Consider the following 26,296-nt stretch of genomic DNA (forward strand, 5'->3'; position numbering starts at 1 on the left):
TCTCGCACAAACCGATCGTTTCGTGTCTTAGGACATCAATGTGTCGTCACGAGCCGCAGGGTTTAATTTGGTTTTGTTTGTGTATGTTTTTTTGACTCTCAAGCCGTGATTCCCATTCACTTACATTATATGACTGACAGACTGCAACGATTTGAGATAAAAATCTTCGTTTGTGTTCTACTGAAGAAGCAAAGTCACCTACATCTTGGATGCCCTGGAGGTAAGCAGATAAACATCAAATTTTCATTTTTGGGTGAACTATCCCTTTAACCTCAACATCATATTATTTCTGATGTGCTGGGATGCATTCATTTTACTGAGTTACACAGACTGACTGAACAAGATATCATCATCCATTGCACAACAACAGCTATGTATAAGCCACACAATTTAAAGCAACATTCATATGCAAATACAGCAGCACCAAAGTTTAAAGTCACCATGAAATCAAATTAGACAATAGGGAAGAAAAGACAAACGCAACTTCCATTTCATGCCGAATTTAATGCTTTGGTCATTCTATAGTTTAGGGTACATTTCATGTCCATTGATGATAATTGTTTTTACTAACAATTTACTTTAGAATATCATATTTTAGCAATTAAGTGAATACATACAATAATCTCACACCAATATTTTGTGCATGCAGATTTTCCGTTTGTTTGAAATTGCCTTAAAATACAGTTTTTGCAAAGTCTGCTTTTTGATTTGAGCGAGTCTTGTTCAATATAATGAATAAAAAATTTTTACAATCAAGATTATCTATATTAAATTTATTTCTACAATCTAAATATCTTGGAAAAGTTTAAATGCAATTTTCTTTCAAATAAGAAAACATTTCATTTTATTCTTTCAAATGAGAAAATATTTAATTTAACAGTAATTCTTGTCCACAAAAATTCTGTCAACTGTGTTACTAACCAAACACCCTCCTGAGGGAAAAAATAAAAATACAAATATAAACCTATGTGACCAGAATCATGTGATGTAATTCTCTTTTGCAGCCGGCATTTTGAACACATTATGCTAAATGTCCTCTTATTTTTTTCTATATTTGATCTCCAATGACCTATTGTCAAGGAGTATATTAACTGCCAGTCAACTATGTTGGGTACATTGTTATGGTTTGCAATATTTTTATGATTTGAATTCAAATCCTGATCGAGAAAATAACATTTGGTAGCCATTGACTTCCATAGTATTTTTTCCATACTATGGAAGTCAATGGCTACCAGCAACTGTCTGGTTACCAACAAATATCTTATTTTGTGTTCAACACAGAAAGAAACTCAGATTTGGAACAACCTGAGTGTGCGAAATTGACAGAATTTTAATTTTGGGGGTGAACCATCCCTTTAAAAACACCATATTACAGACATGTGAACAACTTGATTTTCACCACAGGAGCTCTTCAAGGGTAACAGATTGAGCAAATGCCATGAGTTATTAAAGACATTCACCGGGGACAACTCTTCATGTGTTTGGCCTTCCAGTGCATCAAACCCCACTGACACGTTTCTGAAAGCCAAGAGTGAGTTGGTGGTCAGCACAGATGAGACCCACTGAACTGAAGTGAAATCCAGACGCATTTAATTGGATTTCACAGCGCAGTGCTTGAGTAAATAATAACTGACAGACCCTCAAGTAACCACACACCCGAGTACAAACATGGCAGTGGCAGCATAGCACCAAACACAGCAGCGTAACACCAAAAGGGACTCCGGTCAGGCTCTGTTTCAAGGTCTCCACTGTTGCCTTATCAGCAAGTGAGCAAACAGAGCATGTGAATATCATTACATGCACAACGAACATCTGACGAACTGGATCGCCAACACACGCTTATCTACACAGATTACTGTGGCTGCTGCAAACTGGAATACATTGCACTGTATTATCAAGACACACACTGCATGCTCTTTATACAGGAGTACTATCTCCTTAAAATTGGGAATCGCATGAAAATGTCACTCTGAACGTTGGGCATTGATTTAGTGACAAGCCGTCCTCTGAGACTAACGTGCAGTGGCAGGATAATACATTATGCCACTTTGACTGATGACCTTGTCTTCAGGTCCATCCATTCAGAGCACAATTGCTTCTATGCTGTGTATAGGACAAATAAGACAAATGCTGATTTCTTTTGGTAATCATTAAAATAAGCTTGGCCTCCCCTTAATATAGTGTACGGGTAATTTTTCTGGGACTCAATCGTACAAGCGCCTACACAACATGCTAGACACAAGGACTGGAGTGGTGGCATTTTTCTAGTCTTGAAGACATCCGGAATAGGAGGATGAATTGTGCGGACTGTAGCTGATGAGATGCGCGCTCTTGGGTCGATTCAACTGCATCCCTGCCTGCAAACCCCTCACGCAGGCATATAGGACACGAGACGCGGACGGTTTCCAGTGAATGAGCTTTATGATCCAGGTCCAGATATAAAAGCCGAATCTTCGAAACAGTCCAGGTCCAAAACCACCAGCCACTCTCGCGTCCCGAGGTCGTCCTCCTCTAGATGCTGGAAAGGGTGAATCAGGCGGATCGATTCCCCCTGATCAGCCGGTGGAGAGTAAATCCGAACAGAAACAGCCATCAACGATCGGTTTAATCAGAACCACATACAAGTCCAAGCAAACGTGATATAAAGAACTCCCAATGCGCTTTTGTGAAATGACCTTTGTGAAATGCAATCATCTTCTTATGCCATTTGCAGTGTCGCGGTTACAGAATGTGCAGAAGCAACGAGTAACGCTATAAATCCATAACAGAAGAGATGATCATTATTACATGACGTTTCCAAAGCAAAAGAGGTTCTAAGAACCACATTGGTTCTGTTATTGACACTCGCGTTTTAAAACTAACTTTCCCATTTCGCCTTCGCTAAACTTCTGGTTGCGGAATGTAAACGGCGCCGCATATTGTCGTTATTATTCCGACGGTTTTTCCCCCGTTTCCTTTCGGTACAACCGTATCCCCCCAAAAATGCACACTCAGCTGCTTCAAACACAACCCACATTCGCTGTTTGAAAACTCCTCCGGCTGTCGGCGTGTATTTTAAGCGGGATCCTCAAACAAAACAAATGTTACAATGTCGCAACGTTCCATTGTTATAATGTTGAAATGTTACAGTTCCGCTCTTGTCGCTCTCCACCGGTTGCTTGTCTGTTCTTTTGTGGGACTCGACAACGCCAAAGTGTGTTAAACTGAAAACCTCCTCCTCCTCCTCCTCCTCCAGGACATATGAAACCGAGCTTCAACCCCCTCCATCTCTCTCCTCTTTTCCCAAAGTCTGTTTCTCATTTTTCTCCCTCTCTCTTTCTTTTCCTAAGGGTCTGCGCTTGAAATCTGATGCAAAAGGAAAACTTTCAAAGGATTTGAACGTTCCCCCTTCCTGAAAAGAAATCCCAATCGGGGAGATCGTTTATATTTCATAAATTCATAAATAAACACTTACACCCCATAAAACTATGTGGATTTTAGAGGAGAGCTAAAGTGGTTGTAAACATGGACTGGTTCCATTTGACCTACATTGCACCAGTAGCTCGAGCTGAGAATGTTTCAAGGGGGGCTGAACTTTTAGCCAGTTTTGAATTTGGGTGGATCTAATTGGGTGTCATGATGTGTCACGAATAGCACAACCCTTAAAGGAGTAGTTCACTTCCAGAACAAAAATGTACAGATAATGTACTCACCCCCTTGTCATCCAAGATGTTCATGTCTTTCTTTCTTCAGTCGTAAAGAAATTATGTTTTTTGAGGAAAACATTTCAGGATTTCTCTCCATATAATGGACTTCTATGGTGCTCCCGAGTTTGAACTTCCAAAATGCAGTTTAAATGCAGCTTCAAAGGGCTCTAAATGATCCCAGCTGAGGAAGAAGGGTCTTATCTAGCGAAACGACCGGTTATTTTCTTTAAAAAAATTACAATTTATATACTTTTAAACCTCAAACGCTCCTCTTGTCTAGCTCTGCCTGAACTCTGTTTTTTTCCGGTTCATGACAGTTGGGGTATGTCGAAAAACTCCCATCTCATTTTCTCCTCCAACTTCAAAATCGTCCTACATCGCTGTTTTGCCGGGGTTTTTTGTAAAGGGCATTTGATCTTCTTTGCATGTTCACTTTGTAAACACTGGATCGGTACTTCTGCAGCGATGTAGGACGATTTTGAAGTTGGAGGAGAAAATTAGATGGGAGTTTTTAGACCTACCCTAACTGTCTTGGACCGGAAAAAACTAAGTTCACGCAGAGCTAGACCAGAGTTTAAGGCTAAAAAGTATATAAATTGTAATTTTTTTTTAGAAAATAACCAATCGATTTGCTAGATAAGACCCTTCTTCCTCAGCTGGGATCATTTAGAGCCCTTTGAAGCTGCATTTAAACTGCATTTTGGAAGTTCAAACTCGGGAGCACCATAGAAGTCCATTATATGGAGAGAAATCCTGAAATGTTTTCCTCAAAAAACATAATTTCTTTACGACTGAAGAAAGAAAGACATGAACATCTTGGATGACAAGGGGGTGAGTACATTATCTGTACATTTTTGTTCTGGAAGTGAACTACTCCTTTAATGGCCAATGATGCATTGTTTTAATAATCAATGGTTGAATACCACAACATATCACAATAAATAATAACTGGTATTACACATTTCTAGAAAATTAACAAATGAAAAGCAGCAAAACAAATATTACCATGACTTTTTTTTTTTTATTCTTCTTTTTTGGTTTATGGTCATTTGTAGAGAAATGCTTAATTTGTCATGGAAATAATGTCACACAGAATTCAAAACCAATTCAAAACCATTAATGGTCCTAACAATAGATGTCAATAAATAATGTATCTTTTTAAAAATAATTTATGATCTTGGAGTAAAAATACCTCTGACATGTCCATGACAGGTTTTGTGAGATTAACCCGACTTTTTGCCTTTCTGTCAGCAGTGTGAACCTTCTGAGTGTGTTTTCCCATAAATGAGCATGTTATGGGTGGAAAGGGTGCCATCAAATTCGGCAATGTTTATATAAGTTGAGTTCGTACGGGCTGAGTCAGTAGAGTCTGTCCAGCTGCAGGACTGGATCTCTTCACACGTCTCTCTATGCAATACATTTTTTGCATGTTTATCATCACTGCTTAATCATTGGAGTTATAATGACATACAGACCATTCTAAATCTATTCCTGCATGTGTCATATATAGTACAGAATTCAATCCACTTTTAACCTAAAAAAAAAAAAGAGCAAAAAGGACCTGCCCACCACTAACTACAGTGATGACAGTATTTGACTAGGAAGGTGGTTTGAGCCTTTTCTATAATTGTTGGCGTCAATTACACAGTTTGGCCATTAGATGTCAGTTTTGCTTAGAAAGTCAGATAAACAAGTAACCTGCCATACTTGCAGTAAAGATCAAGAAGGTGAACCTTCAGTTGTTACACTGGAATTTATTTATTGGATATATAAAAACAAAACATCTGACGAAACAAATAAAGATTAAAAAGGAAGCATACATTCAGAATGGATGAAATGTCTGAGATCTCCCATCTTTCAGAGGTTTTAGATCTTTCTGATGATCTGGCATCTCTGTTATTCACTGGATCAGATCTTTAGATGGAAATCAAACCTTTTCCTGATATTCTGCATCAGTCCTTCACTCTGCTAACTTCTTGACCACACATAGATTGCCTACTTCTCAGGCTATACCTCGGCTGTGGGGGAAACAATGCAAATATATCACCATACAGACATTTGCGACCAAAATACAGCTGGAAAACACATGCCATGTGGTTTTTACAATAAACATCTATAATTACTTTGCTAGAAATGGATCAATATTATTGAGAAAAGTGCTAGAAATGTCTCTATACAGCTGAGAATTCTGAAACTTCAAAAAAGACTGACAAATGATATTTTTGTTAAATGAGTGAACATTTTCAATGTAATATTTCGCAGCCCTGCATCATGGGGAGGAAAAATCTGCTGATTTGCTAAAAAGGCCTAATATGACCTAATTTGATGCTGTGTTCAAAAATATCACAAACTTTTGATCATGTACAAGTTTTTTTTTTTCACAAAATAATACTCAATTTTCAAAGTATATTTTCATTTTCATATATATATATATAAAACGATGCCTAATATCAGGAAACGATTTAATTTCCATCTATCAAAATAACAAAATCAAATGTCAATGTTCATCATAAGTTTTTTTTTTTTTTTTACAAAATCTGCAATTTTCTGTCACTCTTTGGATGTAGTAAAACACCCACAGATGTAGCAGAAAACATCTGGCTCATGTTTGCATTTTCATCTGTCACTGGCCATATTTCTAACATTGAAATCAGAATTAGGCCTTCAACGATCAACACCCCAAAACCAAAAAGTATTGGAAGCATTTCATTCAGCAAATATGATGCAGTGTGGTAATTTGTGCAAGGAAAAAGTGAAATTTAAGTTATTTTCTAATAATCTTTTCTACATCCTTTCAAGATGTATATTCAAAGCCACAAGTCCAAAAAGGAAGAATCTAAAATGAAACAATGCGTTAATATCAGAGTGATTTTATTAAAGGGGTCAATATCAAGTTCACTGTACTATGAAACCCATTCACACCAAAACTTCATCCTAAATTTTTTTAAAAAGCTTCTAAAGTCATTTACTAATAATCTTCCTGGAAAGGAACCGCATTATATAAACCTTCTTGTAACATTAATACATATATTAATGTATGCACAGCACCTCATTATCATCCACCAGCACACTGTAGACCGTGACAGAAGACGTCCGTGAACGAGACCCTGATGTGCACCGCTGACGTTTCTTCAGGGCTTCTGAGGTGCTTTGTGTCTCATAATGTCTGGCTGATGACAATATAAATTTGCATTGGAAATAGGATGTTAGTTCAACAAATCAGAGCTCTAACTTAAATATTATTGATATAAACTGTATCTTTCATAAAACAAATTTACATTATCATCTGAGCTCAGGTCGCCTCCTGAAACATGCAGATCGATTAAAATGTCAACTCTTTCAGAAGCAGCGCTTACTGTCAGGAGACGCAGAGAATGTGGACAGGGCCGCATTCACAACGCTAGAGGGATGCAGAACAACTAAATTGTCATCTCTCTGAGTGAACTTGCTCTGGCAACGTTTTTGTCTGGACCTCTTCCATTCATCCACAGATGCCGAGAGACATTCTAGAAGGTATCATATGAAAGATCAAGACCAAATTCTGGAACTAAACCCTTTAAATGTCAAGGTACCTGCTCTCTTGGAGATACCTGCTTTTTGCAAGGCCTGCTGAAGATCAGAGCGAGTCTCTTTGAGCTCCCTCAGAATTTCAAGACTCTCTCGGCTGATATTCCTGTAGCGCAGAGCGAAGTACAGCAGAACAAGGCATCCAGTTAGAACCATGGTTTTTCTGAGAAGACCAACTAAAAAGGCGATTTTCTCCTATGCAAAAAAGGAAATCTGCAATAAACCATGACTGACAGTATGTGGATTCATTTTTTATTGAATTTTGCTTAAATTCCACACTTTAAACCTAGACAACATTGAACACTTCAGTATTATGCACTAGTCTTACCATCTGTTGAAAACCATGGTCCTCATTTTCCAAAACCATTTTAGAGATCATCCTTTCGAGGTATACATTCAAAGCCACAAGTCCAAAAAGGAAAAACCTCAAATTAAACGTCAATGTCAATCCCTGAGTAATTAAAGGGGTCAATGTGCAGCAAAGTGTATTTTGAAACACATTCAGACTTTACAATTTAAGAAATTAAAATAATTAAATTAAAACATTAAATAGCTTCTAAACTGGCTTTTTCTAAATTTGCAAGTTTCTGACATCAGACAGATGAATAAAGTTGAACATACACACACATGATGCCTACTACGAAACACTCAAACTTCAAAACTTAAGAAAAATACATGAAAAAAAAAATTAGCTTCTAAGATGTCTTTTTCCAGATTTGTGCAGGTTTCTAATGTCAGACAGATGAATACATTTCAACATATGCACACATGATCCCTTCTATGAAACACACTCAAATGAAATTAAGTATTAAACTGAAACTAAGCTTTTAAAATGGCTTTTTACGAATTTGTGCAAGTTTCTGATGTAAGACAGATGCATAAATTTGAAAATATGCACACTAGTGCCTACTCTGAGGTGGGAAAATCAGTCAAACCAGGACTGTTCCTGACTGTGTGTAGCACCTACAACTCTGCACATAGCTAGACACGCTAACAACAAACAGCTAAGATCCCTGATCATTTCAGTCTGATCTTAACAGCCTGAGTGGAACGTTCAGTGTAGATTGTTTTGTGATCATTTCACAAAATAATACAGGCTGTTATTGAAAGATAGGACGGTTAAAAACAATATTGATCTTACAAAAACCACAGCTTGAGAACTGGTGCTTGACTTTTAGCAACATTTCACATGCAAAGAAGAGGTTCACACAGAAATCTCAAAAGAAGAGCAGCAAAAAACTGACCATATGATTTTTTAGAAAAGGTAATGTAAAAGTCATATTTTGGCGGCAAAAAACAAAACAAAAACCCTTTTCACATTTCCACATGCAAAGAAGAGGTTCACACAGAAATCTCAAAAGAAGAGCAGCAAAAAACTGACCATATAAATTTTTAGAAAAGGTAATGTAAAAGTCATATTTTGGCGGCAAAAAACAAAACAAAAACCCTTTTAGCTATTTCTGCATCATCATCCATTCTAGAATCACTCCATTGACTGATCAGGTTTAAACTCACCTTGCTCCAGCTGTGCGCCGGACAGAAGTCAGAAGAAAAGAGGCGCCAAAGCCCAGGGCGTTGTAGAAGAGGGAACTAAACGTGTGCGTTTCAGACATAATGAAGCTCTGAAGGAAAGCTACACGGTTAAAGATTTCCGCAAATGCCACCTGCTGCTCCTGCACAGAATGCCTCATCTCCGCAAACACATCTCTCAGGCCTGAACATTCAAACAATTTAGCTCAGTGTGGATCACGGCACACATGCACAGAATGAGGTAAAGACGAGACATTTTGAGGTCAAGCACATACTTCAGTTTGATTGGCATTGATTGCCTCATCTCTACAACATGCAAAAAATAAGATATTTCTGTCAGGCTGAAATTATCTACAAAACAGTCTGAATGGAGCCTGCATGTTAAGTGGTGAATTTCCAGAATAAATTCAACTGCATATACTTGCATGATCTGACATATAAGTGTGTAAGAGTCAGCGATGAGCTGACAATCTAAATGATAAGAGAGAGGAGGACTGTGACGTCTCAACCTGACCTTTGACCTTTACACCTTGGGGCTATAAGTAACTACTAGGGATATATAATATATAGGTACCATATTGGTTATTGGCCAATATTACACATTTTTTAATACTGAATAATTCCGTGTGCATGCTCATTTCCCCAACATTTAAATGACCTTTGCTATAATCTAACACTAATTTAAAGGCAGAGTAAGTGATTTCTGGTAGCCAATGTTGATATTTGAAACCACCACAGATAAATGTACATAATCAATTGCATGAATGTACCAAATAATTCGCAACTTGTTCAAAATAATGAGAAACTGCTTTTATGGTGTGCACAAGTTACGAGATGATGTGGAGGTTGAACACGTAGTTTTGAGAATTTCATTTCTGATTCGAGAAATGCACCAAAGCGACTGAGAAAAACTGTAACACCTGTAAAATATAATTTTATCAAAACTCAAAATATCCATTTACTGTACATTATAATGTGATGCCTAAATTAGCAGCCTTTAAAATTTATTTTATTTTCTATATTTATTTTATTTTCTCCTATCTATCTATCTATCTATCTATATATATGCGTAGACTAAAATGTATTTATAGAATATTTATAGACTAAATAGTATAGAATTTTATTATCAGAAGAAAAATTTATTAGATGTTTTTTAGTTATCAGTTATAGATCATAACATAAAATAATTATTGGCTTATTGTATCAGCCAGAATTTCAACATTCTAGTAGCATTCTTACATGAGCTTTTCTCATTTTAAATAAATGTATATTTTAGCATTGTATTGCTAAAACTTTCACTATCAGTGATTCTAAACCAGATATCATACTTCAATAAGCATACTCCCTTCTATTTTATATATTGACCAACGCCTTGAGTTGAGTCCTGCAGGGTGCTCTGAGCTCCTCTCCATTATGAAGGATGCTTTCCTGGGATTTCAGCACGGCACTTTGGACCACGATCAGATCTTCTGCCATTCGCTGGGTGGAGGCCAACAGCTCCGCAACCCCCGCTGAACTCTCAGTCAACCTGAAACACAGATGAAAATCGGCTCACATTAATATTTTATGCACATAAATACCTTTCATATACGAAATATGCATCTAGGGACCTTTGAACCTGTGAATGGTGTTCTCAGCTCTTTGTTGCCAGCGCTCACTCTGTAAGTAATGACATATACTGTGTGCATGGGTAAAAAACTCAGTGTAGGTGTTGAAGGCCACAGGATCCATGTCTTGGGTGCAGGTTTTGACATCACTCTCTTCAGGGCACTCTGGGAAACTACGACCCGACCTGCAGAACACAGGGAATATTTAATGCTGAATAAAGTCATAACACTTCGCCTAAACTAGTTCTCGTCTGGTTTGTTCAGATACGGTCATTGACAGCAAAGAAAAAAAATGATGTGAAATGCAATTAATAAAAAATAATGTTAATGAAAATAAAATGCAAATAATGCATTTTTAATATACTGAGTAAAATGAAGCCATATTATCACATTAAGCCATGTTTATTATTGATTGTTAATACAGACACTTGCTGTTGCTTTAAATAAGATTAGATGGATAGATGGATGGATAGATAGATAGATGGATGGAAGGATGGATGGATAGATGGATGGATAGATGGGATAGATGGATAGATGGATGGATAGATGGATAGATGGATGGATAGATAGATAGATAGATAGATAGATAGATAGATAGATAGATAGATGATGGATGGATGGATGGATGGATAGATAGATTCTAAGACTGATGATACACGGGGGCAACTTTTTGAGCAATTTTGCCAGCCAACTTTTTTTGAGCAATGTTGCTTGGGCACTTTCCCATTAAGAATGGGTAACAAAGTTCTATCTGAATACTTTAGATCGGTCATGAGCCCTGTGCCTCACCTGGTTGCCCGTTGATGACAACATTGCTCAAAAAGTTGCCTCATGTATCATCAGCCTTAAGTCCTGATGCAAATGTAATTGAGAGCCACTGGTCTAAACAGTAGTGAAAAACGTCTTCCCCACTGGGTAAAAGAAAAAATTGTTTACACTAAGACAAACTGGTTCCCTGGTCTCCCGGTCTGGTCTGTGAGGGGGTTTGGACTCTAGTCAGAATGGGTGACCAGCTGAACACCAGCTCGGCCAGGCTGGAAGATCATTGTAAACCACTGAAGACCAGCGAACCTTACGCTGCTTCCACCTGTTTTTCAGCTGATTCCAGTAAAATGAGCTGTTGACCTTTGCAGGTGGCAGTGCGTGAAGGACAAGGCGATCTTGCTCTGCACATCATCACTGAACTCTTTGCAGCTCGACTGTATTTTCTCCAGCGCTCGAGACCAACACTGGCCATAACGCGGCTGCTGCGACAATTCACGCGCTCGCTGCAATTCAATGCGGCCCTTGTCCTCCAAACTTCTGTCGCTACTCACGGCACAGACAACAACAGCGATGGCCAAAAATGCCGTGGCCCACATTGCAGACCGAGAGGAGTTGTTGAACACACAACAAAAGTGATTTAAAAAAAAAAGAGGCAAACCTTCAATCAGTATTGTATGACTAATACAACAACACACCACGCCAGCGTTCAGTTTCAATTTTGTTCTGCCCACAGGCTGGAGAATGGGTGGATGTGGCCTCGGGTTTTTTGCATGTTGTTGTGGAGTAGATGAGTAGATTAGATACGCACCCAATCAAATCCATGTATTTTGCTGTATGCTTTGCATTATGTTTAACGTTTTCAGAACTTGATGCACTACAACAGATTCATTTCAATCAATTTTCTTCCTTTTTTAGGTTTTCAGAACCATATAATTAATAAAGATAATTAGTTTCTTACAAATACACTACTGTTCAAAGGTTAGTTAGGTTGGTAATGTTATGGTTTATGCTCACCAAGGCTGCATTTATTTGATAAAAAATACAATAAAAACAGTAATATTGTGAAATATTTACTATTTCAGCAGCCATTACTCCAGTCTTCAGTGTCGCATGATGCTACAGAAATCATTTTAATGTGATGATTTACTGTTAAAAAACATTGTATTCGAAAACAGTTGTGCTGCTTTATATTTTTGTGGAAAACACATTTCTTAAGGATTCATTAATGAACAGAAAGTTTTTTGTAAATTTATTTTTGTAATTAATGTATCCTTACTTAATAAAAATAGACATATTAATTCATTTTAAAAAATTTGTTTTACTACAAATATCATGGTTAAACTTTGTGTAGCAAAACTCTAGTTTCCAAAGTTGGGCGTTGCTTGTGATTTTCAAGGGTGTAGAATTTAGTTGGGACGCTATGACATGGCTCTGATATATCACTCCAAGGTAGGTTTGATTTTGCCATCGCATTGGTGGGGACGTAACGGCAGACAACAGACATTTAATTGTATGATCAAAATTATTGCTAGGGACAATTTAGTAGTTGCTAGATATTGGTAGGGACATGTCCTTAGCATCACTACTAAATTCTACACCCTTGTATCACTCTATCACTACTTCTTTGTGTCTTCCAGGCAGGGTCAGAAATTAAGCAGCGTTTGGTGCAAAAATGCTATCGAAAATGACAAAAAATACCTCAGTTTTAAAATATAGGGCCGTTTATTTTTTTATCTGTTATCTAACATTGTACATATTTTATTTTATATTCTATTCTAAGCCTATCTAGTGATGGGCCTTAGTATAGATTTAGTGCCTCTCAAGAAATTGTAGCTGTCAGATTTATTCTGTTTTCGCTGTTTCAGATGCGAGTGTTGTTGAATACCCAAGCAAGTGTTTTTCGATTGCAGGAGGATGGGAGACTAAAATAAGCTCAACTGAATAGAAGGAAAACATTCTCAAGAACTCCAATCCAACTACATAAAAATCTCACCATGTAACATCTAATATGGATTGGACAATTATTTAAAATGCAAATGGCAGAGTTTTTATTGAGTCATGGCATTTGCATTTGCATTTGATGTTGATTCAGTTTTAAAGGTAAAGGTTACATAAATGTGCATTTCTTTAAATGTCTTTCTTTTCTGCTTTCTGCCAAGTCTGTGAATATACCTTTATCTGTGGGCCTGTAAGTAAAGACATGGGACGTCCCCAATAGTAGGCTACTCTCATTTCCTCCTTTTCTTACCTCATTATCGCATTCATGTGTCAAAAGAGGAAGTTGGGAAAAAAATAAATGACAAATGTCAACCTTGCAAACGTCACCTCACAGCACTTGTTGATTGCTCTCAGCTGGACTGATGGAAATGTCCATGTGAAGCAAAATATGTAATTGAAGAAAGTTACAATTGCACAACATATGAGTTTCACTGGCATAAAGAGCCTTATTCTTGCTTGTTCAGGTTTGTGATTTAGATAAATAGAAAAAACAAACAAGCAAATCAAAATCAAAAATGGATTCAAAAATCAAAGTGCCAAATGCTTTTTAAAAATGCAATTTAAAAGGGCATTTTTTTATATTCAAACAATGTATAATTGCTGTTTTTCTAATTATTGTTTTAAACTTTTTAAAAAGACTTTTAAAAATATATGTAAATTAAATTAAACTGTAAAGTCTATTTAAAATGTGTTTGTTCATTTACACACACACACACACACACATATATATATATATATATAAATCAAATGTATTTTTTATTGATTTAAAGTGACACTCATAGTCTTCCAGAGACCTGTTTGAAAAGGGTGTTTGTACATTTTATAAATCTACATTTTTGTCACAAGGCAAAAATATCTGAAAACACATTCACAAACTTGACATGGATTTATCTGAGAGAAACAGGGCTTTGTCACAGAATGGAATAATACAGTTATGCACTATTATTCTGCTGTGCAATGCAGCTCTCCTCGCCCTGGACGTTGTTTCCCTCTCTGGTTATCCACTTCTTAGCTCTCGCGAGAACGTACGCGCTATACCCCCTTTCCCTTACACCCCACCTCTCGCGAGATCTCGCGTCCGAAGGATGGTGTTGTGTTAGAGGCAGTGGGGAGAAGGGTGAGGGGTATCCACAAAGATGTTGCGTGATTTTTTGGAGATTTATTTATTTAAATAAAAATGGCCGCCGCAGAGAGCGGAGAGGAGAGACTGTAAGTGTGAACCGCATCCATTCCCATTGTCACGGATTCCAATGTCAGGCGTCGCGAGCGGCGATGGCGTCGGTTTTGATCGTCGCTGTGATATTTTGTCAAGTAGGCGCAGGCTGAGGCGGGGAAATGTTAGCCGCGCTAGCCCGCGAAGGCGTTGAGAATACGTCACTCGCATTTCTCCCGCTCTTTTTCCACGATCAGCGGACACTTTGTGCGCCACGAGAACCGCGGTCTTTAGCCCAGTGTGTGTTCGGTGTCCTTTTCTGACGTTACTTCAAAAACTCTTCTGAAATCTAGAGCGAAAGGCAGCCTGGGGGTTTGAACGCACACGTTTTGTTTTGCTGATATTCGCGGCTCTTTCGCGGAAATGTTAAGGCGCTCCCGTGTCGTTTAATTCCAAGCGCTCGCTAGCTGTCAAAAACAGCAGACTGAAGTAAGTTAGCTTGCTTGTGGCGCTGCAGGACAAGGCAGGGGACCGAAATGAGATTTGCTCTAGATAGATCTGCCTGTCCTGGCCTGGAATGGCTTGACTAAGTGCTTAGAAATGAGGTTAAGATGCGTTTTAGCCCAATGCAATGGTGTTGTGCTGTGTGGGTAGCTGTGCATCATCAGGTACCATTGCAAGTTTGCATATGCATGCAAGTTGGGCAGTGTGCTAACGTTGTTTCTCTGCCTGATGTCACCGTGCGTGTGTCTCTTGTGTTGTTATTGCTGCTCGCTTTGCCCCTGCAGCATGCAAACCATATAACTCCAGGTGCAATCACTGAAATAGATAGTGTACTTGCTTTAGCAATGCACAAGGCACTCCCATGTGAGAGCAGACTGGTGATATTGTTGCGCTGACTTCCGGTAGCCAGCTAACGGATCTAGCAGCATCATATTTGTGTATGTGTTTGTGTGTGTGGTCGACCGCAGGGGGATTTGCACAAACTGAGTGACATTCAAGACACTGCTTCATGTCTTCTGCACACACTTGTGACATGTCTCGAAGGCTGAACTTGCATCCTGTGCAACTTCTTCCTGTGTTGCATGCTCCATGAATTCATTGCAAGGGCAGGTACTGGCTAGATGAAATACTTAGTTTGCCAGCTGTGGAAGATTGCTATTTTGAATATTTGTTGTGAATTTAATTTGGTCACTAAAATGTTGTTTGGAAATGCACTGAAAAAGACAGGAAACAATTTTCACTCGGAAAGGTACAAAAAGGTACAGAGAATGGCAAGTAACACATCGAATTACACATTACATTTTGAAGTAGAAAAACTAAAATGGTATTTCCTGGTAAAACACAGTCCAGTAATCTTTGTTTCATTGAAATCTTTTTTTTAAATCAGTTTTTACAGTGTGGGGCAAGTTGAACTTTCATCATCGTGAGTCAAAAGGAAGTTCAAATAAACACCGTTACGATCTTTCCGTCTCTGGTTTTCCGATGTCTTTTCAAAAGACGGTTGTTCATTATGGTTAAACATGATCCTTGATTGTCCAACATGGTATAATTGTTCGTATTTGATAAGATTACATACGAGGAGCTGTCTAATGCACATATTCATTGATTTCCAGCAGAGGTTCAAGGCCTTCGCCGCCTCCTATAAAGCTCCTACTTAGTACTAAATTGAACAGTCAACGTTCACAATAAAAACTTGATTATGACCAATACCAATTAGCTTTCATTATGGTTCTTTAATTGACTTCCCCCAACAAAGTCGTGGCTTAAAGAAAACTTAGGAGTGGCTGGTATTCATTTGCATTCATTTCATAAATTTGTAGTTCATGCATAAGGTCACATCTATAATTTTTTCCATGGCTAACAAACAGAATATCTCATCTACGCCAAATGAAACCGTTTCTGTCCTAGCAATCATTTCATGGAGCATGCAACACATGCTGAAGTTGTAAATTAATAAATGTGAATGCATAGCAAACTTTTAAATGAAAATATATATATATAAATAAGGCAAACTGTATATATTTGGTCATGTGACTGGATTTTCCTAGATTTGTAATAACTTAATCGTCTTTAACTCATTTTAGGTGGTGCTGCATTGTTGATCATTTAACAAATATTGATGAAATGCAAATATTCCATGTAGTTTCTCATTTGACATGAAGTCATAAAAGTTGTGTGCATAACATATATGCAAAATGTATTAAAAAAGGCATTTGAATTGATTTTGAATGAGGTTGTGCAAGTCACAATGCAGGATGTGAACTTCCCAAAAATGTTTTATGTCAGAATTAACATATTTGTCCGGCTAAAGTGATGAATTGATGCAGGTTTTGACTAAAATGATGATGACTTTCTTGGATGGTTTAATAACAAAGTAATTGTAGAAATGTATATTCACTTGCTCTTCAAAAGATATAAATCAAGAAGTCAAGTGAATGTCACTGAGGATGTAGTGCAGTCTGTAGAAGTTTGGGTTTATTAGTTAAAACATTAGAAGTTCATTCTTTTAAACTTACTTTAGTGTTTTATTTAAAAGTCAAGTAGAAACCAATTTCTTTTTTTTTGTTTTTTTGATCCTGGCTGGTTGAAGGATACTTTATCTCATGCTGTCACTCCTCTTTTATGTGTCACCAAGAATTTAAATCATATTCAGAGTTGCCAGACCCTCAACATAACTACTCATCCCATGAAACGTTGTGATGCAATTGTTTTAAAAAAATGTGAAAACTAAAACTGGTGGATTTTAAGCAAAACAGCATTACATTCTAAATTATGTTCATTGCAGGATATTCGTATATATGGAAATAAGTAGTTTGAGACTTGGGAGGCAGACTTGATTATATTATTTGCAGTGCATTTTGAGAGTGAGCAGTCATTTCAGAACTATTTTTGCCATGATTTTAATTTCTAAATAAATGTTTTGGTGTGTATCTCATTTTTGGATTATGGATATCATAGGTTTTCACTGGGAATTTGACTGTTAAGCTTCTTTTTTTTTTAAGAAACCATTTTAAGTTAAATAGTTTATATTAAGCAACTTCTAAAAATTAAGTTTTCACTGACTTCTACAGAAGCATATATGATATGATCACTTAACAGTCTTTGAGCTCTTAAAACGTTTGTTATTTTTAAAATTCAAGTCCTCTGTTTTGAAAATGTGATTTCTGCTTCTGAAACCCAACTGTTGCGCTCTACTAAAGTTTTAAAACCGGTAAAAATGCATGATGGGAAATGGTAGCTCAGGGTTTATAGTGCAAATGATATATTCTAGCTATACTTATTAGGGCTGCACGATTATGACAAAAATCATAATTGTCGATTATTCCTTTGAAATTGTAATTGCGATTATTCATTTACGATTAAATGAATGATGTTTACACCTTTGTTTGAAGCAAGTGCATGCTATATTTTTATATGAAAATAAACAAGCTGAAAACACTAACTGAAAAACCTTTATTGCTTTTCTATAGTATTAAGCCTCAAATGTCAACTATACATCGGATTGGTTTCTCTTTAAATAAAAAGGTAAAAATATGCATGGTATTATAATGTTATACTAAAACTAAAATTGAAACAATGGAAAACCCCTTAAGATAACATGTCGAAAGAAAAAAAAGCATCTTAAGCATGCAGAATAACATAAGTGGACTTTGAACGATTAATTGCTGCTTTGAACGATTATGTAATTGTGGCATCCGTAATTGTAATTGCGATTAGAAATTCGATTAATTGTGCAGCCCTAATACTTAATATGCATGCTAAGTACTGCATATATACTCATAAAGTAGCTAAATAGAATTCAAATATGTTTTTTATTTTGCAGTATAGTATGATAATGTGCTGCTAAGTCGTACACATCAAAATTGAATACTCTGTAATCTGTAGTGAATGTTTGTTTTTAACTCAGGTGTGGTGGCTCTTGTTGATGTACTGAAACATGTCAGCAACTCTGATTGCAGACAGTTAGTCATTGTTTTAGTGAGTGTAAGATAAAAACACATAGTAACTATTCATTCAGCTTTACCTGGTAAATTTTGTGGTTGTTTTCATCACTTGACTTCACCTACTTGTCATTGAAAGTGACAACATTTGAACATGTGGGATCTGTTACAGTCTCCACCCTGATAGAGTAACTCTAAATGTTAAGAAAATCTAAAAAATGTGTCATTTAATTCAGTCTGGCTGTGAAAGTTTTGTACACTGAAACAAGGCAAGAAGCATTGCAAGACGACTGAAGAAAAAGTTCAAAATAAGTAGGCAGCATATTTTGGTAGTTATTTTTTGCCTTTAAATCTCTCAGTTTTTCTTTGCTGTAGATATGGAAATGACGTTCACAATGTATAAGTGTTTTATTGCGATCTGATGTTTTTATGGGCGAAATATTTCGTTTGTTGTTCATTACTCAAACACCAAACTGCCATGTGGTCACGATGACAAAAGCATACGTTTTTAGAGTAATCTGCCAATTAGGTCTAAGGCAAATTAAGTTGATCACTAACCTCTTTTGTAAAAATGACAAGGAGTTTGTTGTCGCTTTGATTGACGAGCCACAGACAAGTGGGAAATTCCTCCGTCCTCTGAAGACGCAATGATTCAACCTCCACGTCAAGGTTTTGCTTGACACAGGCCTCTCGACACCTCCAGGGTGATTTCCATGTGTCTGTAAGCAGAGTAGAAATCAAATTGAACGTGTTTCTTCTGATGTTACGAAATAGACACATCCTAGACTTTCACATGATGTCTAAAGATGTTAAGGTGCAAACTGCATCAGTTTATTTGGTTAACCGAGTCTTATGCTGACACTTCAAATTCAGGCCACATCTTGCCTGCTCTTTGGTGGTATTTAATAGAGCTTGTGTGATCTGAAAATGAGCATTCTTTGAAGCCAGAATATTGAATTTATGATGGCAAACGCAGCACTTCTGTTCAGTTAAAAAAAATACTTCATTTAGACAAGCGGTTGACTTGAATACGGACCCATAAGACTGTCATCCTATCTCAGTGTGCCACTTATTTCTTGTGTTGTCAGCAGAGGTGTGGACAAGAATGAAGACCAGGAGGGCTCAAAAGACAAGACGCAGAAGCAGAAGAAAAACAAAAGGGAACGGCAAGATGTGGAAAAACTCGAGGCCACAGTGTCTGTTCCTCCACAGCCGCCCCTCCTTACGCAGGGGGATGTTGGACAACAGACAGAGGCAGGGAAGTCTGAACCCGTTGACCCTGAAGTTGGAGCTGCTCTCAGCGCTCCAGAATCTTCCGCATCGGCCAAGCAGAGGCGTTCCATCATTCGGGACAGAGGCCCACTGTATGACGACCCTTCTCTGCCTCAAGGTTGGACGCGCAAGCTGAAACAGCGCAAGTCGGGGCGATCCGCTGGAAAATTTGATGTCTACCTGATCAAGTTAGTACAAGTTACAGGAAGTTAGTAGAGTTTTGAGAGCAACTGTGATGAAATTTGTTTCGTAATACTGCATCCAAATGACACACATGCAACAAATCAGTCATTATTAAAGTTAAGTTATTGTGTTTGGAGAGTCTTTGACTGCTAATTAAAAGGGACGGCATGCTGCTACGCAACAAAACTAAACCTGTTAACACTGGAAGTACCAGTTAGAGCCTCATTTCTGATGTGCTATATTCCCTGTTTACATATGGTTACATATATCATGAATTATTTATTTGAATCTTATTTGTTATATACCTCTGTCCATTACGTCAAAGCTAGCTTGTGATGTTTTTGGTCTCTGGCCTACAAATTTAAATAATCTTTTATTTCTCACCATATTTATACGTAGTTTTAATGTGTAAAATTGTTTTAGCCCATACAAAGTCAGTTTTATACTGATGTTTTGAGTAAGAAACTTTCTCAATTTATTGTCGTTAAAGTCTTAAGGCCCGTTCACACCAAGGATGACAACGATAAAGTTTTAAAATTCGTTCTTAATTGAAAAGAATAGCAGAGTCCACACCACAACCACAACGATAACATCACAGAGAACAATATAGTTGGAACTACTTTAAAAATGATTTTTTTCCCCAGCTAATGAATGATAAAAACATAGACAGCCAATCAGAATCCATCCAGCTTTACAGAGCTCGAGCATTTAAAGTGGCAGACGACATAAATGCTGCATTTGCTCATAATAAACACAGGATTCGTATGGTCATGAAAAACCTGGAAAAGTCATGGAATTTTAAAACGGCAATTTGCAGGCCTGGAAAAGTTTTGGAAAAATGTTGAAACCCAGAAATTTTTGGAAAAGTCGTGGAAATTTATTTCACAAATCGCTGTGTAATAGAATATATTTTTGAATCAGATCCTGAATTTCGTTGTGGGATCGCGCATATATCGCCTAGTTTTACTCATTCCCGCAGGTTTCGCGTTTATAATGCTGGAAATTCCCGCAAACATTTATTTAATATAGCATGTAGGTTAGGTGTAAATTAATCCACACAGAATATCGGATCAAATCAGTCATATGAAAACAGCAAGAGTGAGTCGGAGGTATCTCGTCTTCTCTCTTTCACTCTCTCAAAATGGCTTCACATCAGCGCATCTCGCCTACACTACAAGAGAGCTGCTGCATGCTGCGATGCAAGATTTTCGCTCGCGTTTCGGGACAGTTGACAGAATTGTCACTTGCTTAATCGGGCCAGTGTTGCATCAGCACAAAACAGTATCATTTGCACATCTTTTTAACTCTTTTTAAACCATTCGGTACTTGCGCGCTCCAGTCAGATCCAAAGCGCGCGCACATAAAGCCGCCTCAAACGCGAGTTCCAAATTGAGTTATTTTTCCGCACCTTATTGAGATTAAGCAGCCAAATACACACAAAATTATGTCAAAATGCCCGTCCTGGCGAGTATCCTCATAAACAGTCGGTTTTGTCTTAAGTGAATGTAAGCAGTTGTTGTGAATCAGTATATTGGATCCGTGCGGTCGATCTTAAAGAGACAGCAGCCTAATAAAGCTGTGCCGTCAGTCATTAAATTTTATCAAACAACAAAAGACAAAAAAAATTTATAAAAGGATCAATCACTGCTCTTGACTAAATAACTTTTGTAACTAATTTTATGGATTAATTTGTTTTTAATTTACAGTTTATTTCTGTACCTGAATACTAGGCTACTTGTTTAGACCTAAAAGGTTTCCTAAATGAAATTCAGGTCCTGAGTTTAGTTGATAATATTGGTTAAATAAATTATAATATTCAGTGATGTGATATGTTTTCTGCATGGAGTAACCTCTGGCACATTCGTAGCTTGTACTTATTATTAAAACAAATAGAAAGTAAAGAAGTAGCATTAATAGTCATTAAATTTTAACATAGATTTTTCTTCTTATTTTCTTATTTCTTATTCTTGCAAAATAATTGAACATTAGGTCATGAATATTGTCTCAAAAGTCATGGAAATTTATTGGTAAAAATGTGTACGAACCTGTAAACAGAGTATTATCATGCTCTGGTGTGGACGCTAATCTAGTTATTGTTCTCGAAGTGAGCGGCCTTTTAATCACATTTGTCTGAGGTGGCGTGTCACTGGTCGCTTCCAGTGTAAGACATGAGCTTGTGTAACAGGTCCCAACAGTATTTGAAGCACGATATAACAACTCAGTGGTTGTTCAGTAAATCTAAATTACATGTATAGAGAGAGTTGTGCATTACACGGGTCGGGCTCGCAGAGATTAGTGTTTAGATTAGATTTCTAAGATTTTTTGTATGGCTAAATAATTCAATGTTGTCAAGTGTATTTTTCTGCCAAACAATTTGACATTATGAATAAGGGTGCATGCTGTTCAACACTGACCGATGTGTCACGGTTCCCACTGTCTTTTTTTCTTTGATTTCATTTTACTCTTATTAAAAGGAGCTTAATAAAAGATAAATGTGAAATCAAAGAAAATATTTGTATTTGGTCTACAGGTTTGTATGATTTACTTCTCGCACCAGTTTTTCTTCTTCTTTGATATCACTCTTTATTATAGGGTGCTTAAATAAATTAAATTGAAATCCAAGAAAATATTCATATTTGGACCACAGGTCTGTATGATTTACTTCCTGTAACACTATTTTTTTTTCTTCTTTGATTTAATTTTTATTAAAGAATAAAAGTGAAATGCAAGAAACTTTTTTTATTTGGACTGCATGATTTACATGTATGATTAAAAATTCTAATTTAGCACAGATACACTTTCTCAAATTCTCAAATTCTCAAATTGTTTTCTCAGAATTACAGTCTTCAATATGTATAATACAAAATATATTGATTTTATTTTTCAGCCCAGAAGGGAAAGCCTTCCGTTCCAAAGTGGAGCTCATGGCATACTTCCAAAAGATGGGCGATACCACTACGGATCCCAATGACTTTGATTTCACAGTCACGGGCCGAGGGAGCCCTTCTCGCAGAGAAAAGAGACCACCAAAGAAGCCTAAAGTGGTCAAACCTTCTGGTCGCCGGAGGGGTCGGCCCAAAGGCAGCGGCAAGGTACGGCAGGCCACAGAAGGGGTGGCAATAAAGCGTGTCGTCGAAAAGAGTCCAGGAAAACTCCTTGTAAAGATGCCCTTTGTGGCTCCCAAAACTGAACCAGGGGCTCCAGTGATGCAAGCGGCAGTTGCCAAAGTGCGCCGAGGGCGCAAGCGGAAATCAGAACAGGAACCGCCGAGCACCCCCAAAAAACGTGGCCGCAAGCCAGCAGCTGCTTCACAGTCGGTGGTGGGGACGGGTTCAGTCGCTGCATACACGGCCGCGGCCATTCTCACCGCCGAGGCCAAGAAAAAAGCTCAGAAGGAGTCTTCCGTAAAGCCTGTTCAGGAGAGGGCGCTTCCCATCAAGAAACGCAAAACTCGAGAGACTTTAGAGGGGTTGGAAGGATCAACCACCTCCACGACGGAGACGTTTGTACCGGGGATAGCAAAACGACTGACTGCATCAACTGTGACCCCTACAGGGGAGGAGGTAGAAACGGGACAGAAGTCTCACAAGCATCCTGGCCGGAAGCACAAAGAGGCGTCCACCGATCCGGGGAACGGCAGCAGCAGCAGCAGCGGGACGGCAACCAGCGGCAGCGGACCGAAGAGTCACAAGAAGAGAGATCATCGAGGGCAGCACTTTAAACACCACCACCATCATCACCACCACCAACACCACCATCTGCAGGCCATGCCGCCCTCCACCTACACTCCGCAGGCTCACCAGCTCTCCCTGGGTCACTCCACACAAGGGGGGCCGCCTGCGACAACGGAAAACGAACCCCAGGACTTGAGCACCTCCAGGCCCAAAGCGGAACATGTGGCCTGCCGGGAGGAAGCGAGAACTGATAGCTCCTCGAGCAGGGACGCTCAGAACGCAAGCAAGATGGCCTCCTCTGACCTGAGAGGGCAGCAGGCGACTGTGACAGGGGATGGCAAGGAGCTGAGAGACATTGTTCCTCCCTCCACCGTCCCGAGGCCAAGCCGAGAGGAAACGGTCGAGTCCCGGACACCAGTGAGCGAGCCAGTGAGCTGACTGACTAAGTGACGGATCGGGAGCGCTTTTGCGTGCAAAGAGTTGGAGGCGGTCGCAGCAAGACGAGTGGTTTTTCGTTCTTTTTTTACTGAGGAAAAAAGAAAAAGGAAACAAAAATGTAAACGTACTTATACAAAAGGCAGCTGTTGTGTCTCGCTCTCTCTGTGGGTTGGACGCGGGGCGATAATTCTCTTGCTTCCGGATGAATTCTCTGCTAATCTTTTTCTTTATGGTTTCCTTTTATTTCCCACTATATATCTTTGTATTAGTATATCTTAGCACTCACCTAAACCAGTTATTCCTTTGTCAGAGCTTGTAGGAAGTAGAAACACACTCAAGTGGTAATGGATACACAACTCACGCCATAGTTGTCGTAAAGCGAAACTTTCCTATCAAAGATGCTCTCGAAAGTACTAACATGCAGCATAGTCATGTCATCTCAACCCTAGAAAAAAGGTGTCCTATCAGTGTGTTCTTCCTTCTGTGTCTAAAACGAAGGGGCAAATCCGACGGCAAGCTGAAGAAAAAAGGGCCACATTTCCGATCTCCACCTTTCCATTTGAGTCGGACGCAACTGTTGCAGCATCATCACCTTTGAAATAAGACGCTAGCTTAACTCTGACAGAAAAGAACTTCCTAGTTGTGGGTTCGTGCCAAGCTGACATTTCCAGTCTGTTGACCTGTGAAGATCAATTGAATTTGGAAGCAGTATTTCCTTTCGAGTTGTTGGTATTTTTAGTGCACATGTCTATTAATTATCAGTAGTTTGGTTAACCTAATCACCAGTTTCGGAGGTGCCTGAGAAAATGCAACTAGAGCGGAAAGCTCTATTTTTCATTTTCTCTGGTGAGGGAGATAAAGCACAAATGTATTTGTTAGGGAATATTGAAAGCACAGTCCAGTGTAGCATCTGGAGTTGATGTCAACTCGCGTAAAAGAATACGAGAAAAGGAATTTGTTATGTTTACCTGCTTTTTTCCATGAAGTACAATTTAAATAGTGGCCTTGTGTTCTTACGACACAAATCCCTAACAAAAAAAGCATACAGTTTCAAATGTAGCTTTTGGTTTTATCGTGTGTGGTTATAGAGCTGCTGTTCTAAAAACGTTTCTGATGGAAAAGTTAATAGATGGCTATATTTATATAATGTCTTGTCAGGCTGTAGTTGTGTCAAATGCATGGGTTGCTGATGTTCGCGTGCTTTGCGTGCTATTTATTCTAGTACTCCGACATTGTCTTTCGTGTACATAAAGGTTTATAAAGCCAGGTTCAGCACTGATGATGAGGGTTAAATGTTATAGATACATAAATATTTTGAATTATGAGTATTATAAAACATTACTTGGCAACAAATGAAAGAAAAACTTGCATACATTGTACAACACCATGCAATCATGAATAGTTCTATTAGTTTTCTAAAGTCTACTTTTTCAAAATGACAAAGAATATTTGCAATCAGAAAGAAGGACGCCAAATCACGGCTTTGTGCATAAAGTTGTTAGAGATTGGACATACTGAAGATGTCTTGGTAATTAATTTGATTGTACCTTTGAGATGAAACGTAATCCTAAGGAAATCCTGAACCAAAACTGAGGAAGTTCTTCTTTGTTGATTATGTAAAATTAGGATTTTACGGAAAATATACAGCACTTTTTCTGTTTCATTTTTGGTTCTTCTTCTAGATGAAATGCACCTTACTTTTAAAACACTTTAACAGAATTGATTATTGGAATTGTGAGAAGCATACCAATTTATTTGCATATATTTTTCTGGTTAGCCTTGCACAGATTTCTGTTTCATGTCCTGAGGTTGAAATTTTCTTCAGATGTGTGTCAGCATAGAATGCATGTTCAGTGTCGTTATAAAGAGCCATTCTTTTGCTTAGATTAGCTTTTTCTGTACAAATACCCCATATTTACCAAATTATCATGCATAAAGGCAACATTTGACTTACAATAGTGTTGGGTCAGAGTCCACCTTGTCAGGTCCGAGTCGAGTCAAAGTCCTTAGTCAATTGAGTTTGAGTGGGAAACCATTATTTATGTATAGTCATCTTAATTTTATGTTGTTAATCTTTTTAACTTTCATGTTATACATGATGTGGATTCAACTGTACTCAGTAAAAAAAAGTTCATTCATAATTGCGGTCTGAACCCCAACTCTTAACATACAGTATTTGAGATTGCATATTTAAGGCCAGTAATAGGGTGACAAAGGCAGTTAGTTAGTAAATGTCGATGTTTGACCGTTACTTGCAACTCTTGTATGCTTGCCAAATCTAATCTAATCTAATAAATTACAATTAAAAAAAATATAAAATCCAAGCCAAACCAGCCATACAATTACATTTAAACCAATCTTCACAGATCTCTGGGTCTGATTGTGAGAGTGTGAGGGGTTGCCCTTTTTTCCACAAAGTATTGAGTTCAGTTTTGTCTGTGTATACATTCATAGTTATTGTGGCTTGGGTGATGGATGT

At 38.0% G+C, this 26,296-nt stretch overlaps 1 protein-coding gene and 1 pseudogene across 2 annotated transcripts; one reads left to right on the forward strand and one right to left on the reverse strand.

The window, feature by feature from the left end:
- Positions 1–5,626: 5,626 nt before the first annotated feature.
- On the reverse strand, positions 5,627–11,751 carry LOC107727425 (uncharacterized; annotated as a pseudogene).
- Positions 11,752–14,232: 2,481 nt separating this feature from the next.
- Positions 14,233–24,754, forward strand: LOC107727424 (methyl-CpG-binding protein 2-like). 2 transcript variants are annotated; one of them, XM_016537293.1, is made up of 3 exons: positions 14,233–14,362; positions 19,342–19,710; positions 22,593–24,754. In XM_016537293.1, exons 1-3 carry the CDS (start codon positions 14,331–14,333, stop codon positions 23,815–23,817), a joined length of 1,626 nt encoding a protein of 541 aa, XP_016392779.1. In that variant the 5' UTR covers positions 14,233–14,330; the 3' UTR covers positions 23,818–24,754. The 2 variants fall into 2 exon arrangements, with proteins under 2 accessions (XP_016392779.1, XP_016392780.1); XM_016537294.1 differs by lacking the exon at positions 14,233–14,362 and adding an exon at positions 18,960–18,971.
- The last annotated feature ends 1,542 nt before the right edge of the window (positions 24,755–26,296 follow it).

This window comes from Sinocyclocheilus rhinocerous, unplaced genomic scaffold (genome assembly GCF_001515625.1).
Source record: "Sinocyclocheilus rhinocerous isolate Xijiao unplaced genomic scaffold, SAMN03320098_v1.1 scaffold487, whole genome shotgun sequence".
In the NCBI taxonomy this organism is placed as follows: Eukaryota; Metazoa; Chordata; class Actinopteri; order Cypriniformes; family Cyprinidae; genus Sinocyclocheilus; species Sinocyclocheilus rhinocerous.